Source organism: Pteropus alecto, unplaced genomic scaffold (genome assembly GCF_000325575.1).
Source record: "Pteropus alecto unplaced genomic scaffold, ASM32557v1 scaffold90, whole genome shotgun sequence".
NCBI lineage: Eukaryota > Metazoa > Chordata > Mammalia > Chiroptera > Pteropodidae > Pteropus > Pteropus alecto.
This window is the reverse complement of record NW_006429894.1, coordinates 1,952,602-1,969,216: the sequence shown is the minus strand read 5'-3', so window position 1 is coordinate 1,969,216 and position 16,615 is coordinate 1,952,602. Positions and strand designations below refer to the sequence as shown.

General features: G+C 38.3%; 1 protein-coding gene across 4 annotated transcripts in view; it reads right to left on the bottom strand.

The window, feature by feature from the left end:
- DENND1B (DENN domain containing 1B) overlaps positions 1 to 16,615 on the bottom strand; it is a 155,720-nt gene that overhangs the window by 49,288 nt on the left and 89,817 nt on the right. For all 4 annotated transcript variants that reach the window (XM_015587508.2, XM_015587511.2, XM_015587512.2 and 1 more), the window contains 2 exons: positions 12,748 to 12,793; positions 7,997 to 8,098 (listed from right to left, as the gene is read on the bottom strand). In XM_015587508.2, coding sequence (XP_015442994.1) covers positions 7,997 to 8,098; positions 12,748 to 12,793 — 148 coding nt within the window. The remainder of the gene's footprint in view (positions 1 to 7,996; positions 8,099 to 12,747; positions 12,794 to 16,615) is intronic.

Below are 16,615 nucleotides of genomic sequence, written 5' to 3'. Positions count from 1 at the left end.
TTAGCGGTTTTTATCTGTAAAAACGATGATGTCTCCTGTGCACTGTTTTCAATACTTGGTCTGGAAAACTGCATTTCCTGCTTCAATGTCCAAACTTCTAGGTTCAGTTACGAAATAAGTATAGAGCTTCCTTCCCCTGCAGTCCTGAGGTTTATATTCACGTGTACACCGAGTTCAGGAAAGCGTTTGGGACCTCTGTTAGGTGGCTGTGACGGCGCCGTGTTATTATGAGATATTTAAAAAGTATTAATTGTTTCCTCTTTTTATTCTCAGTTGCCAATGGCTAAAGACTGCTTCAAAATTGACATTTTATTGATCACGTTTTTCACTCCGTAATTATTTTCCAAGCCTAATTCTTGTCATTAGACCAAAACAAAAGCGAACCGGTGAAAATAATTTCGGAAATGAACATCGTTTGATTGCTCTTAGGAAATGTTTAAAGTCCTTTCAAACGCCGAGCGCGCAGGGGTCTAAGTGGCCACGGGTGGTAGAGGAGATGGCCTGGGGTGTAGCCCAGTGGGAGTTCACTGCCACATGAATCATATCTCCGCCAATTCTCCACTTTGACCCTCTCAGCCAACGAGGATAAATTAAAACTGTGCAAGCCGCGTGCGCACACTGAGCGAGGAGGTAATCGCACCAACGGCGAGCCAGGGAGAAACACGTGAACGAGCTGAGCTTTTCAGAAAAACGACACGTTTTTCTCTTCCTGGACTTTTAGATGTGTCTCCTCAGGAAAAGCAAATGAACCACCGTACCCAGAAATTTTAATCCTACTTTTAAGGACCACAGAGAGCGACAAAAGGGTAAAGAACAGAATGGAAAAACAAATGCTGGCGAACAATATTTAGATAATCTTCCCAACCCGAACGCCCCTCTGACGCTCTGAAATGAACTACACTCTAGAAACTTCATACATTTAGAAGAGTTAAAGCTTCAAATATTCTGCTGCTTCAGAAAAAAGTTAAAGAGTCAACATCTTTTTCTCTCCCACGAAACACGGTGCCGTATGAATCAGACATTCGGTCCCCACGCTTCTCCACTCCTTCGAACGCGCAGGTCTTTAGGAAACAAAATGAACCTTTCCCTCTTAATATAATTTCCTAACGAGCTTCTGTTTAAGGATTAAAACGGTCACCTTTAACATTTACGAAATGAAAAGCAGATGCCCTCCTCGCGGGGAGCACGTGACCTCGTCTCTTTGTGCGTTTAATTACCTATCAAAACCTGACGAATACGGTGCCATCTACGACTATTTTCCTTTCGGAGACAACTTAAAATTTCAGACAACCCAAACCGCTCTGAGCCCCGCCGCCAACCCAACACCATGCCGTCGTCCCCGGTGTACGTGTGACACACGTTCAGCCAGTTGCTCTGGGAGGCATTACGTGGGTCCCCTTCGCGCTGCCTCGTCTCCCACCTGTGACAGTCCTCGAGCCCTGTCGCTTGGGCCTCTGCTCGCTGCCTAAGGTCTGCCCGCTTCCGTCTAAGTTCCAGCCGCCGCTGAGTTCAGGCCAATGCCACCTCCTCCCGAGAGGACGGCACAGGGTCTCTCGTCGGATCCCCCTGCTTCGTTTGGCACACGCAGTCATCTCAGGACCCCGAAACCCAAAGAGATGTCATTAGACATGAAAGTGGACCGTGCTATTCCTCTGCTGAAAACCCGCTGTGAGCTTCCGGCCAGGTGCAAAGGCCGTCACCCGGAACCTCAGCCCTGTCACAGCTCCCCTCACGACAGCTGACCAGGACCCCTTCCCGGTTCTTGACTTGGCCCAGCCCCTCGCCCAGCAGAGGCCCCGCACGCCCCGTCCTCTCCCCCGACGTGGCCTGGCGGCTCAGGCTCATCCTTCCAGCCGGCTCCGCCCAGACGCTCTGCCACGTTCAGGTGGCTGGACCACAAGAGGCCCATCTGAGTGTGTAGACGGCTGAGACCGGCACATCGATGCGGCTACGGCTATTTTCACTCCCGCGGACAGAGCAGAGATGATGGGGGCGCCATACCCTCCACCCCTTTGGTAACAGACATCCTCAAGTTTCAGCTGGAGCCGGGTAAACCCGGCTCTTTCCCAGCATCCCTTGCGACTTGGGTTCAGTCAAGTGCAATGTGAGCCCGGGCGAGCAGCACGTGTCTTCCCGTTCGTTTGGCACATAGTAGGTGCTCAATAAATATTTGTCGAATGAACGAATGAGTGAATGAAGAACCTGTCCCAGGCACACTTCTACATGAATTTCTCTAGGTATTGAATCTAAATATCCATGATGGGGCCCAGGAAGAATCCATTTAAAAGTTCAGCAAGTCATCATGATATCAGCAACATCTGAGGACTGCTATCGAGGTGGAGCTTACAACGTCACGTACACGACACTCTCCTGAGTGTGGAGGAGTCAAGAACTTAGTGGACTCAAGATAAACTGGAAAGAATGTTAAAGCCAACAGCAAGGTCTTTATATTTTTAAATACGTATGTATTAAATGTGTCTATATATTATGTAATATATAATAGCAGTAAGGAGAGAGAGAAGCACGCTATCAAGATGATACAGAATAAAAAAAAGGCATTAGCAGAAAGGCTAGGTAATTTAGTCGGAAATGAAGAGCCATGAGAGAGCCACGTGACTTCACGAGCACTTACAATCACTAAGGGTAACAAACTATAAATCAACGTTAAAACAGCAAAAGTACAGAGAGAGAAAGGGGGAAATTGCTAAAGCCGGGGTCACTGCGATGAGATGAACAGATTATTCAGTTCAGAGAAAAGGACAGAGATCTTTCTAACGGCTGGAAGCCCAGTTATTTAAGGTTTGGGGTTTTGGGTTTTGTTTTGCTTTTGTATTTAAAGTTTATATTTAATGAATACACGCCAAGAAAATCGTGGGGAAAATAGTACAATCTATTATAGTTTACTTGCGAACAACAACAACAAAAACTTTTATAAACAATCACATCTCTGAAAATAACTATTTAAAAGAAAGGTGAGTTTCCACAGACACCCAAAGCAGCATGCAGAGACACAGTGACAGCCACCACGGCGCGGTCTCCATGTACATAAAAAGTTGCACTCACGGCCAAAAAAAACTAGATATTAAACATGCTTCCAAGTCTCTCCCTTTCATGACTCTGAAAGTCAGATGAAAATATTCTTATGAAATGTTCTAGGACGTAACTCTGCACGGGGACTTTAAAAGCAACTTCTATTACAAACGATAAAAGAAATGCGATTCTATGTCCCTTCGCCGGGCGCTTACTGAATGCCTGATTGTCACAAAGCACTGCACCCAGGCTGGTGGCCGGCGGGGTGCACGGCCAGGTGGCCGAGTTCTGAGAGCTGAAGGCTGAGGGAGGCATGACTGCCTCTCTGACCGCCTCTCCCCAGGGGCCGACTGAAAGCGGTGTTTGTCGCCTGAAGTCTACTCTATTCATCTAAAAACATGTTCTCCAGATTACTCTAGAACCTGGAGGAAACTGTGTTACCTTTCTAACCTGGCCACTCTAGAAATTTCTGAGGACTCCATTTACCGTTAAACACAATAAGGATTAGAGCAGAGCTGTGGCAAGCCTGGAACTAATATAATAGTCTCTGGGGCCTTTTTTTCCCCCCTTTATAACATGCATTATGATGATTTAACATATTAAACCTTCATGTTAGATTAAATACCCAATGAATTAAATCTATCTATTGACTATCTGCATAGTCGGGAGTTAAATTTGTTTACATACTTAATTTTTTTAAACTAATTTAAAAAATTATCTGAAAAAGCCAGTTCTTCTCCAAATTTATTCCCAAATTAACTCACTTGAATGCAACTGTATAAAATTTTATTTAAAGTTAGAGTTTTGGGGGTTTTCTCCCCCCCTCTCCTTCATTAGGCTTTTAACGATTTTTGGTAATTCAGAGCAATTTATGCCTTTCCTTTCCATATCACAATAAAAACAATCTATTCCTTCATGGAATAGATTGAAAACCTCACAAGATGCATGATATTTTAAATGACTCCATTTTAAAATAAGGTCTCGTCAACGTTTTAGTAATTACATATGCCTGATACCAAAAGTACCTATCCCATACATAACATAACCTGGTTTAGAGTGAATTATACAATAGCTCGTAAACGTTCTATATTTTCTACACACCCTCATAATAGAAAATAGAAAAGCATTTTCCAGTATTATTATCTACAAGATGAAAACGAGTGTTTAAAACAGTTCAGAAAACTCTAATTTAAATCAAAGAGGTCATATTTCTTTAACAAGATTAGAATGGAGAGTGAGCTCCTATATGAAATCTTAAAAGAGTTATCATTACACTGGATATCACATTTATGTGAGAGGGACCGTGTTGTAGCGTTTGGGGCGAAAGTCTGAGGATCAAAACCTATAAAAATTAAAGCTCTAGAAACGCTATTAGCAGTCTATTTTCTGTGCCTTCATCACCTCATGTAAAAGAAGGATGAGTGCATTAGTCTGACTAAGAGTATATTACTTTTTATAACCTAGTAAGTTAAAATTATTTAAGCAACATAGGTCAGAATTCACGTTCCTGAATCTTCTAATGCATGTAACTTTTGCAGATGCCAATTCAAACCTGCTTTCGTGTGTAAGAGTTAGTTTGCCATTGTTTTAACTTAATGTTCACATGAAGACAGGTTTTCTTAATCTCATTATAATTCTAATTAGCTTAATTTTCCAACAAGTGGGTTGCCCTATTTATTTTTGAAAGAGTAGCAATTGTCAAAATCACTTTAAAAACTGTTAATGATGATAAAAATTAACATGAGCAGTAGTAGCTTAGAAATACAACGTTTTAAATTAGTATGTAATTGAAACTAAATCTATATATATTTGGAATGGGGAGTCTCAGTGCATTTTTTTTTCCTTAAATTAAAATGAACTTCTTTGAGATGTCAAATGCTATATTTAATCAAACCGTTTCTTTTTTTTTCCTCGCACTTAAAAACATACCACAATAACACTAACTTCAATTGATATTATTGCATTGCCCTAAAATGTACCTTTTTTTAATTTCAAAAGACTTCAAACCACATATATTCGAAGGTATCTATATTTGGCATGGCCAATAAAAAATAAAATCACAACGTGTTCTTAGAAAAAAACTACGAGAGTATATTTTAATGAATCTACTGCTTTTCAAAGTTATTCCACGTAATAATCGATACCGTTAAAATCACTCCCAATAAAATCTGTGCTTTTTTTTCTTTTAATGATCCAAATCTATAGTGAAATGATGAAATCGAAAAACAAGTGTTCTTGTCAGGGGACAGGAAGAGAGTTTTTTTCCCCGCCCTTAAAGAAAACAAAGGATTCCTGAGAGCTTTGCCCTGATTTATTTTTCCAATTTTAAAGACTTTAGGAGTAGCCGAACTGCTGCTGGCATGGGACTATTCCTAACAGTCAATAAATCTAAAATATTATGTGTGAATATTGGAATGAAGCCATTAAGAAGATTACAGCATGCAACACAGCAGAGGGTCCGCAGGAAAAAAAAGGCTAGTAATGCAGGACAACTGTGACCGCTGACCTTTGAACAGCCAAGTCCACTGGTCAAGCCGATGCAGCAAGAGTCATCTAGAGCCTGTCAGGATAATCTGAGTGCCTCGGCGTGCTTTTAAAAGGCCCTCGCTTAAATATCAGTTAATTTATTAAATAATCGAACAATAGCGATAGCGATATTTTTTCCGGTTTCAAGTGTATTTCATTCATTCAAACCACAAAAAAAAAATTCGGTAAGATCATTTGCGTTTTTAACGCGCCTCACTGAAAACATTGGTAATTATAGACAGTACGTCTCGATACTTTATCCTGTTTCTTACAGGATTCTAAGAGGTAGCTTTCGGAAAACCGATGATAGGACTAAATTTGTTAGAGATGGTTTAACAATCACCTAAAGTATTTTTAAGAATATGGCTCTAACGTAAAGCATCCCATTCTTGGTAAACAGTCCCCCTCAGAGCTTTCAATTTTATTCTTCTTCAAATCTGTCCGTAAGTCTGTGGCCCTCCATTTCAGGCACACATGTCATTATATCTATACCGGTGTCTCATTTCATGAGCATCTTTTCGTATTTCAGTCGTTTCTAATTATTTGTGGCTTATAAGGTAGTCCCTCCTGTCATTTTAGATAGTTAGGCTTTTACATTTTGTGAATTGTGTTTAACTTCTTCATCTGTTTAAACAAATGTGTTAATATCAAACTAATTCTACCAGGGAAGTAGTACTTTTTAATTAAAAAAGAAACGTCTAACGAAACAATTGCCATTAAAGATTTTCTCAAAGAAAGAATGAGCTATCGTTGAAGCTGACTACAAAAATTCTAATATGACACACAGCAAAGCTGATTTCTTTCTCTTTTTTCTTCCTCTTTCTTCTTCTTTTTTAAAATAAACAATCTTTTCTCCTTAGGGCATTACAGTAGGAAATACATGCACATAAGGAAAACACTCTTGAAAGTTGGAACTTTATTTTCATAATTCTCTCTCTATTCAATGAAGGATACTTTGATGGATTTCTAAATGAATAACTCTAATCATTTCTAGCAGCTTCTGCAAAATTTTTATAATGAGGCAATCTAGTTATAATGAGCTAAAAAGATAATATAATTCTTCACTTGCCTGGTCTTGGATTTGTTCATACATTCATTTTACTATAGTAAGATAAAGTAGTTCAATATAATTTGCTTCAAGGTCAGCAAGTATGATAGGTTATTTATAGGCATAAATAACCTGAGTTTGACTTTAAAATCATATTTTTCCTATTACTAGCCATAAAACAATCAAAGTTAGTATTACTGTATTTTTTGAGTTTGAGATTTTTCAATTCAATTTTTCAAACTCACTAATAATGATTTCAAGGTACTTGCAAGATTACAGAAAAATATATTCTGAAGTTGATTTTTTTTATTCTCCAATGTGAATATCCTCGAGAAAAAGATTTTTTTAAAGGAAAGTTATTTCAGCTTAGGACTATGTTATAAAGATATTTTTAAACAGCCATTGAAATACATACAGAAACAATACTGGTCTGCATTTGTGCCCTGTTCTAAGGAATACGAAGGCCAAAAAATACACTTTTGGAGACTATTTAAAATGAAATACAGAATATACCCTATTACAAGCTGCAGACACACACATGCACACACACACACAAACCCTCTGCGAGATCAAAGACCGGGAGCGAGCTGGCACTTAATTTATCAGCCTTTACAGACAAAAGACAGTTTTCGTCATTTCAAAAGGATCAGATGTCTTTTATGACAAACTGGGTTTGCAGTTTAATTTACAAATAGAATTCTAAGTAAGCAGTCTTTGCTCTGCCAAAGCAAATGACAAACCGTGTAGGTTTTCATTCTTGCGGCCCTCAGCAGGATAGAAAAGATTAAAAATAAAACTGAAATAATTTAGAGAAAACAAATAAATGTTTCAGAAAGTTGAGGGAGATCAAAGCCAGAATTTTCTGACCCCAACTGTACAAGCATTTCTTATTATATTGACCAGTGCCATCAGATCATTAATTAAAAGGAATCGCGCTGGCAGGTGGCAGGGAAGCAGAGCCGATAATTGGCCCCCTTCTTCTCCTTCCTTCAAAAACTCTCATTCTTTTGCAAGACATGCCACTAGGCAGACAGAAATGCCTACTTTGTAATATAATGATTAAGATGAGATGAAGAGACGCGCGTTTAAGGAACCTCTGCCTAATGAATGCACCGAGCTTTTAAATTACGATCCCGCTTTTACTGTAAGGAGGACGGTGTCCCATTCAACGTCCTGACTGCCAAAAGGCAAAAATATTCAACGCGGATCTCTGTCGATTCCTCCCACTCCCCATGTGCACACTCGACCCCTTTATTTCAGAGTTTTAAAAAGTGGGGGAAAATAGCTCTTGCAATTCAAGGATCCAGGAGAAAACACACACACACACACACACACACACGCACACACACACACACACACACACGTTTGCTACAAAACGTCCTTCCGACTTACCACGTCACTCGGCAGGTTGTTCAAGTCATTAAATGGTGATTCTAAAGCGTTTGTGTCAACATTTAACATAACCACATCCTCCAAGGATTTATTTTTCACTCTCTGTTTAAGAAACACAATTATGAATAAACGGATTAGTATATTTTCCTTCTAAAATCTAATCCCACATTATGAAAGAATATAAACAACTTTGCCTTATGAGAAAAATAGTTTGTATACAAACCGTTCAAAAGGATTGGGTAAAAATGCTGACAACAGAATGTGTGTCCATTCATCTGGACGTATTGATTTCGTTTGGAGAGACTGAATATGCTTTAACTATCAAAGAGGTATCACGACACAGATTTACACAATAGGCACAGCTACACTCAACTGAGACACTTACATCCATTACATTTTATCTATTGGTCGAATTTCAATCCTATGACACAGGCGCTTGGCACACATCATGTTGCAAGGCCAACTGACTGGAGTTTTTAGCTAATCAATATTTTCTCTATATTTCCATCTCGATTTCGTGTAAGTTTATGATGAGGACTGAAAGTTGAAAAATGACAGCGAGGGCAGCAATATGAAGTGTATTGCAGGTAATATTTATCACATGAATTTCAATGTAAAAATCATGTCGAATAGCCTATCAGAATAACTATCTGACCCCTTTGTCTCACTTGACAGCTTAGTCAAATTATCTCACTACACGGACGAATGATAGGGAGGTAGAATTTCATCAAATATTTCATCTTTAAAGAAAGGAAATATTTATTGTTTACTTTTCCTATCTAAATAATATTTATACTTAAATCATATGTTATTACTCTTATCTAAATAATAGCAAATAGTGTTCCTTAATGCAAATAAGACATTCATTAATGAAATATATCCATCAACTCAGAATTCCATAATTTATAGGTCAACTAGTTATAGGTCAATTAAATTTCAGAAGTATTTTTAAAAGCGACATTCTAGAAAAACAACCATTTCTGAGAATTATTATTTAAGTCCCCTAAATTTTAAATTGGCCAAACCAATTTTTCGTTCTCACTTGGTCAAGACTAAAATTTCTCTGATTCATTTAGAATTTCAAATCTCTGCATCTCAGATAGAAATTTGCTAGGGAACTGGTGGTTTTTAGTAGGGGATTCGTATGTGTTAAGAAAGCCATAACATCTTTGTAGAATGGATTCTCAGGGGGACACACGATTCTAACAGAATGTCCCTGTAAAAGACATTATAATTCGAAAGGGAGACTCAGAACATGGCCATTTCTAGGAAATTAACAGAGAATCACTTATAATAGTGACACTATTGCAAAAAAATTTATAAATTAACTGATTTCCTTGTCTTTCCATGTGTATACATATGTGATTTTCTACAAATTACAGCATAACTACAAAAATAATCTATTTTATAAGCAAAAATATATTTATACTAATCTCATTTGTGTGCAAAAACTGTGTCATAATTTTGATTTCCATTTTCTATTCTAAGTTGTCCTTTTAACAGAAACCGACTGTAAAGTTAATCCAGAAACCTGATGTATTTTTTAAGGGATGACATGAATTCATCTCAATCGCCTAGAATAATGGCTATTGTGACCCCAGAATATTTTGCGGTGACACTAACAATAAACTCTGACAAAGAAAATCAGTGTTAATAGGAGATATTTACTTTTTTCAGTGTTGCTCTTAGTTTTAAAAGGTGTGATGCAGCTAAATATTAAATTTTGTTCAAGGGGCCACTCAAGAATGGACAATGTATTCATTTCAATAAATCAATATACTGAGACCTCCCTAAAATTAGAATAATTTTATATTTTTTAAAGGAGAAAAAAATACCATATAATTTAAATCTTTTTTTTAATTTGGCTTTACCTATATTTTACCTGTATTTTCCCTCCAAACCAGGCTTTAGCTATTTTTTTTTTTTTAAATAGAAGTAGAAAGTCATATGGCACATAAAATGGTACCTCCCTCCCCCCCCGTCTCTCTGTCTCTCTGTCTCTCTGTCTCTCTGTCTTTCTCTCCCCTCACCCCACCCCCATTTATCATAAAGTTCATAAACTTGTTTAGATGAAGAAATAGTAAGAAAATGTGAAAAGATAATTTACTTTTTCTTCAAAACTAAGAACGTAATATTAGTCCGAAGACTGGAAGTCTTACTAAGTCCAACAGGAAGGTGCCAGAGGTGGCGAGCCTTCCTCACACGCTCTGCGTGAGGACCCTTCCGTGCAGTGTGACTGCGAACGCGCTTCATGCACGTGGATGCAAGGAAATGACACAGTGGCAGCCATCACGTGATCTGATGAAATTGGGTCGATATTTTATTTAGGATCCTTTGTCTATTAAAACAATAACTAGGACCCTCACACTTCTAGCTTCCACTACTTCATCCCCAATCAAGTAATGGCCTTAGCTTTGAGTTCGTCCCAAAAGTCTAGTGTCCAGGAGGAACAAAATGTATTTCTCCTTTATATAGAAGCAAATTTACATTTAAAAAAGAGATTTCTAGCCATCTTTTACTCATGGTCACATACAAATAATTAAAAGCAAGATTTAAAAGAACGTTAATTTCATGTCTTTGAATAATTGCATCTAGGAGTCTTCGCGAACTGATAAAATGTGTTGAAACTCTCTTTGCCAAGAGAATAAAAGAATATTTTGACTCTTCCTAAAAAAAAAAAAAAAAATTAGTTGTACCTGGAGTCACACAAAATACAAAAAATTACTCAGTTTGTTCTCACATCTAAAATATGTAAATGGATATATCTATATTTTAATTATAATAACATTCATATTTTAAAAAAGCATAAAGATCAAGATTTTAGTGAAAAAAAAATCCACCTAATAATGATATAATAGGGATGGAACTGCAGGAGGTGTAGCATCTGGTAATAGATTAAGGAGTAAGTTACAAAATGGTATCCATCCAGGTTAAAGAAGTTTCTAGTATACTTTCTCCTTCACTAGAAAACTCAAGCTGACTTACGACTGTTGGACAATTCCAGAGTCTGTAAGGTACAGAGAGATTCCAGCCAAACTAACCGCGCTGTACACACTTCCTTGAAGGAATGGAGCCAATTTAAGCTTAGAACGGATTGTTTCCCCACCATAGTACTTTAAGGGGGAAATAATTCTTAAACGCGCTCCTTAAACAAAGCACTCATTTCTTCTATAGGTGTCCAAGAAATAACGTGATCGATGTAATTGCACATTTAAAACATATACCCCTCCCTAGAATATTTTGAGAAAGTCAAATCATTTGTTTCAAGAGTTGATATAGACAATATAACAACAGGTACAATCGACAACTTTAAATATTTTTCATCAGCAGTAATAAGTATATCGTAAAATTTACAAATTCTATTAGATATTAGATACATTAAATAAGGAAGGACACGTGCGCTAATATCAAAATCAATCTGAAACCATACCAACCAAGCGTGGTGCCATGCTTAGATTTTGCAGAAAGTCCAACTGCTGATGAATAAATGCCAGTTTCCTATTCCACAATCTAATAACAAATTAAATACCTATTCATTCATGTTTTATACAATTTGTCCTTTCACTGTGAGTATCTAGGCATGTAAGAACATATTTTTGAAAACATAACAAAATATAAGAGTCATAATGTCATCCAACCCAGACTTCAACACTAAGAACAAATTCAACCTCCTAAAGAAACTCATTAAAATGTATTCTTTATTAAAGGTTAAACAAATAAAAACATTGCCCTGGCATTTTGCAAAAAGGTAAAAAGAACAACCCAAACCTGAGCACATGTAGGGTCCACAAACCAGGACACTCTCCATAATTGACCCTCAGTTTCAAAATCCTCAACCAGGATGTCCCTTGATCAACACAGTGAGGACTGATGGCGTACGCAGTGACAGCAACTAATGTGAAAACCAACTCTAACTCATTTCGGCTGCTCGTTACAAAGTGGGTGAGAATCCAAAATGCACAACCAGCAAAAAAAAAGAAATCCGTTTGACTAAAACTGAAATCAGCCAGCATAATGATGGCAGGCGACAAACCCACGTCTTTAGCTTTGTTCAAGTTTTTGTTTATTTTATTACATGCTGACCTTCTAAGAAGTCCTCTCTGAAAATGGCACTGATTTCAAGTTCAAGGTGTTTAAAGTTCAAGGTTTTTTACTTTAGTGATGACTCCAGGAACAAAATTCATTTTGAAATGAGGTGACGACAGTCCAGAATGATCACTACACTCTAAAGCTCCAATAAGGCTGAAAAAAATGTTAAATGTTTCAAGCCATATTCTAATTCAAATGTTCACGATCAGTGTCTTAAAACCCATTTTGAAAAAGCACACCGATAAATGGATCAAAACGAAGTTTGTAAAATAAAAACATTTCCCTTTATGACTCATGATTACAAAAATTCTGACTTTCAAAATACAAGTCTGAAAAAGAAATAGATATAAAAGATCCCAAGTACCATAAAGAAAGGGATTTATCAAGGACTAAAGTTTTCAGTCTTTAAAACTTGTCATATGACTTTTACCAAATGTAACCTATTTTCATGGGTTTCTTGTCTTTGAAGATCGTCATTTAATATATGAATTAAAATAAAATTATTTCAACATTACCTTTCTGAAAATCTTTATGTGCGTACACTCTAACATGAAACCGGTCACTGCTTTCTACTAGTCAATTGATATTCTTTCAAAGTACAACTGTTTAAACTGTTACTTTCCTGAATCAGTTTATCACTACGTCACATCTGAGAGACTCACCTCTGTCAGGCTGGAGTGGATTCCAATCACATATGGCATTGGGGCACTAAATGAAAAAATATATATGCATGCAGTCCATTAGAACGGAAGCGACAATATAAGTAATTCAGTATGCTTAAAAAGGTAAATGTATTAAATGCACAGTCGTAACACAGCGTATAATAGGTATTTTAAATTACTCTATATGTAAAATTCAAATTTAAATCTTCAGGCCATTAATAGATTCAAATGAAGATTGCTTTAAATAAAAATCACAGTAATTTATAATTCAATCAAGAGATGTCCTACCTAAAATAGCTTTTTTAACTTAGAATATTAGAGTCTAGACCAGGGGTCCCCAACCCCTGGGTCCACCAGTCCGTGGCCTGTCAGGAACGGGTCACACAGCAGGAGGTGAGCAGCAGGTGAACCAGTGACGCTTCACCTATATTCACAGCTGCTCCCCAGCACCAGCATCACCGCCTCAGCTCCACCTCGGATCCTCAGGCATTAGACGCTCATAGGAGCCCTGGTTTCTGGTGCCACAAAAGTTGGGGACCGCTGGTCTAGACCATAATCTGAGTTAGAACTTTCCCCCATACTTCATATCAAACACATCCTAAAAAATCATCAAATTTATTCACATTGCTTTTGCATGCCATTTTTTATTCAATTAGGTTCTTATTTCTACAATTTTCTTAATATGCGATCATTTCATACCTACTGTGTGACCCAAATTTTTGAGTCAGTCAGGACCAAATATTTATGGGGACCGACTGTGTGCCGGGCACCGTTTGGGAACTAGAGGTCCAAAGACAAGCAAGCCTCTCTCTCATTGCTGTCATTCTATTTCTGTGCTATCATCCTGCTTGTGTGCCTTGTCATTGATTTACATTTTATACCTTCATATTTATTTCGCTTTCACTTTTATTGAATAATTTTAATAAATTAAAAATATTCAAATAAGTGTAAGGATGATGGTAAATGAATTAAGCCAACAAAACATATCTAGAGCGTGTCAGGTGCCAAGACTTGGTCTAGGGGCTTCGGTTCCATAGTAAATGACATACACAGAATCTCTTCCCTTGCAGGTCCTGTGCTCCAGCAGAGAATACAGACAGTTAGTAATTTTCGTAACGTATAAAATCGGATTTGCTAGCCATTTCAAAAACAGTTCTCATTAAGAAGGAAATTATTCAACCTGACATTTCAAAATTAAAATGCTATTTAACAAGACAGGATGAGAATGGACAGATGTCTACCAAGGTGATAGAAGATAGGCAAATAAACAGCTATTTTAAAAATAAAGTATTTTGACGTTTCTTTTGCAGACGTCTTGGCATCATATTTAATGCGAACCTTTTCTGTTGATGACAACGGATAATCTTTCTCAAAGGATTTGCGCAATTTTCCATCGTCACTGTCATTATTAGAACGGAGCTGTCCCAACTTCTGTGAGCCCACTCTGCTACCGAGACCCAGGAATAACTAAAACTTAACAGGCACCTCGACAGAGCCAGTCTTCAAAGTCACCTGAAACAGTTCCACATCTTCAAGATGGCTAACCAGTAATGAATATCCAGAATTCTCACACACACACACACACTCCCCCCACACACACGAACGGTGAAAAATCCTTAATTTACTCCACATGAGCTTGGCCATCACATTGTCTTTCCCAGCTTCTAATTCTCGCTGTCTTTGCCTTCATAGCTTTGTGTCTTCCTTTCTTCTTCCTCTTCGTTTTTTTTTTTTTTTTTCAGTACAACAGACCATGTGGAACGGACCCGATGTTCTGGAAACTTCCTTCGACTGAACGTGGAGACTCTTTATAGTCCTTGAGGCCCTTAAGCTGTCAGGGCTTTTCCGCTTTTGAAAGGGAGCGGGAGGAATCAGTGAGGACGGCTCCCCTTTCGCTGAGACGAGGGAAGGCTGCTTACTTCCCCGGTTCAAGTTCTCGTCTCTACAATTCCTTCTGGGACTCAGCAAAAGATAGAAAAAATATGTCACTAACTATTCTGGGCTCCCAGGACCGGGTTCAGGCACCTTTCACAAAAACGGGCAGGCAGATCCCAAGATCTTAAATGTGTCAAGCCCAACTCACGTTGAAAGTCGCATGAAATCACTAAAGTTACTGTGCAAGGTTCCGGTCTGCCCCAGGTTAGGGTATCCTACCTGTGAGATTTATCAAACAGAGAGCCCACGAGATCTCAAATTTCAAGGCACATTTTAACAAAATGGGTATTCATCAAGATATTTAAGCCTTCTAAAAATAATAAATATTACGTCCATTTTACAGATATTAGAAAAACACTGGGTGGATCAGATCTCAAAAGATCAGAGCTGAAGGTCCGAAGTCCTACGGGATACATCTAAGATGACGATTCATGAGAGCTAGTTATCTCTTGAAACATAAATAAATGTATAGACATTGTTAAACTAGCATAAAAATTCAGTGATGAGTTCCCCGGCCTGAACCTAATGATGAAGTAACTGGAACTTTTTCTGTGGGATCATTGGGGATCTCTACGTGTTCGTATCTCACTGATTTCTAACAAAACCCCAAATATGCAGATGTTTGAACTGCAAACGTTAGTGATCCAGAGCGTAATTTCCTAAAATAATTACGGTGCTCCACAGAATGGCGATTTAATGAAATAGCTGGATCTTCCTCGTGAAAACTGGATTGCGTACGGCCTAATATTTAATCAGCCGAATCAATGAGAAGTAATTTTGCAGCCCTGGCTGAAATCTCCTCATTAGATTAGGGCGTTAATAAGTCAGGAAGGGAATCCGTGGCAACACAGATGTTTCATCAGCCATGTGCAAAACTGTCCTAGATCTTTCTGTCAATGAAATTATTTTGCAAGGATGGGATACAGAAGGTTCTATTATGATTGCTTCTTCTTTTGATAGCAATTAATCTTCATTCAAAAATAATTACGATGTAATAGCCTTTTTTTTTCTTTTTAGGTTTTTTTTACAGAGACCACCCATGGGGTTGACTGTCACAGGAGTCTATTAACTTAGGGTAGTCTCAACAATTTAATTTCCCATGTATTTTTTTTTTAAACTATTCCATTAGTAGCTGCATCTTCTCCTTTCATGGAAAGAAGTAGCAGACATACAAACTAAATTAAGAAGAAAATGGATCATTCTTGAACAAGTAGCGAGCGATTATAATTTTACTGGTACCAGAGTCACACCACCATCTAAGTGTTTAAACACTAGGAGGGGTTAAGAGTGTCTGGCAACGTCACGGATTTGCCACATTTAAGTACTTATTTTTCCTCCGTGACAGTAAGAATGCCTAACGTGAGATCTGCTTCCTCAACAAATGTCTAAGCCTACAACACAGCATCGTTGACTGCAGGCACGAAGTTGTACCACAGATCTCTGAAACACAATCATCTTGTATAACTGAAACCGTTCAACAGAAACTCTCCATTTTCTGGTCGCACTGGTCATACTAGGGGGAAAACGCAGACGGTGTGACCTGGCCCCAGGAACCTTCCCTGTCCGACCAGGCACCATGGGCTGCTTCTTCCTTGTGCTGCCTCCACGCTTCTTTTATATGCCTCTTAGACAAACCCCATAGTACCGGAGTTCTACTGGGCTCTGCACGCGTGTGTGTGTGTGTGTGTGTGCGCACACGTGTGTGTGTGGGGGGTAAATTTCCTCCTGTCTGTGGATCCTACAAAGGCAGAAACAAAGACTAACTCATTACATCACATACCTGGCCGGCAAGGGTTTCACTAAATGTTTGATGTACAAATGGGTGGATGGATTTATGCGTGGCAAGCCAACAAGGTGAGCAAGCCTCTATCAGTGGACCGAGATGTGACAGTCACCCATGGTCACGAGGAGCTGGCGACTACACGCGCACCAC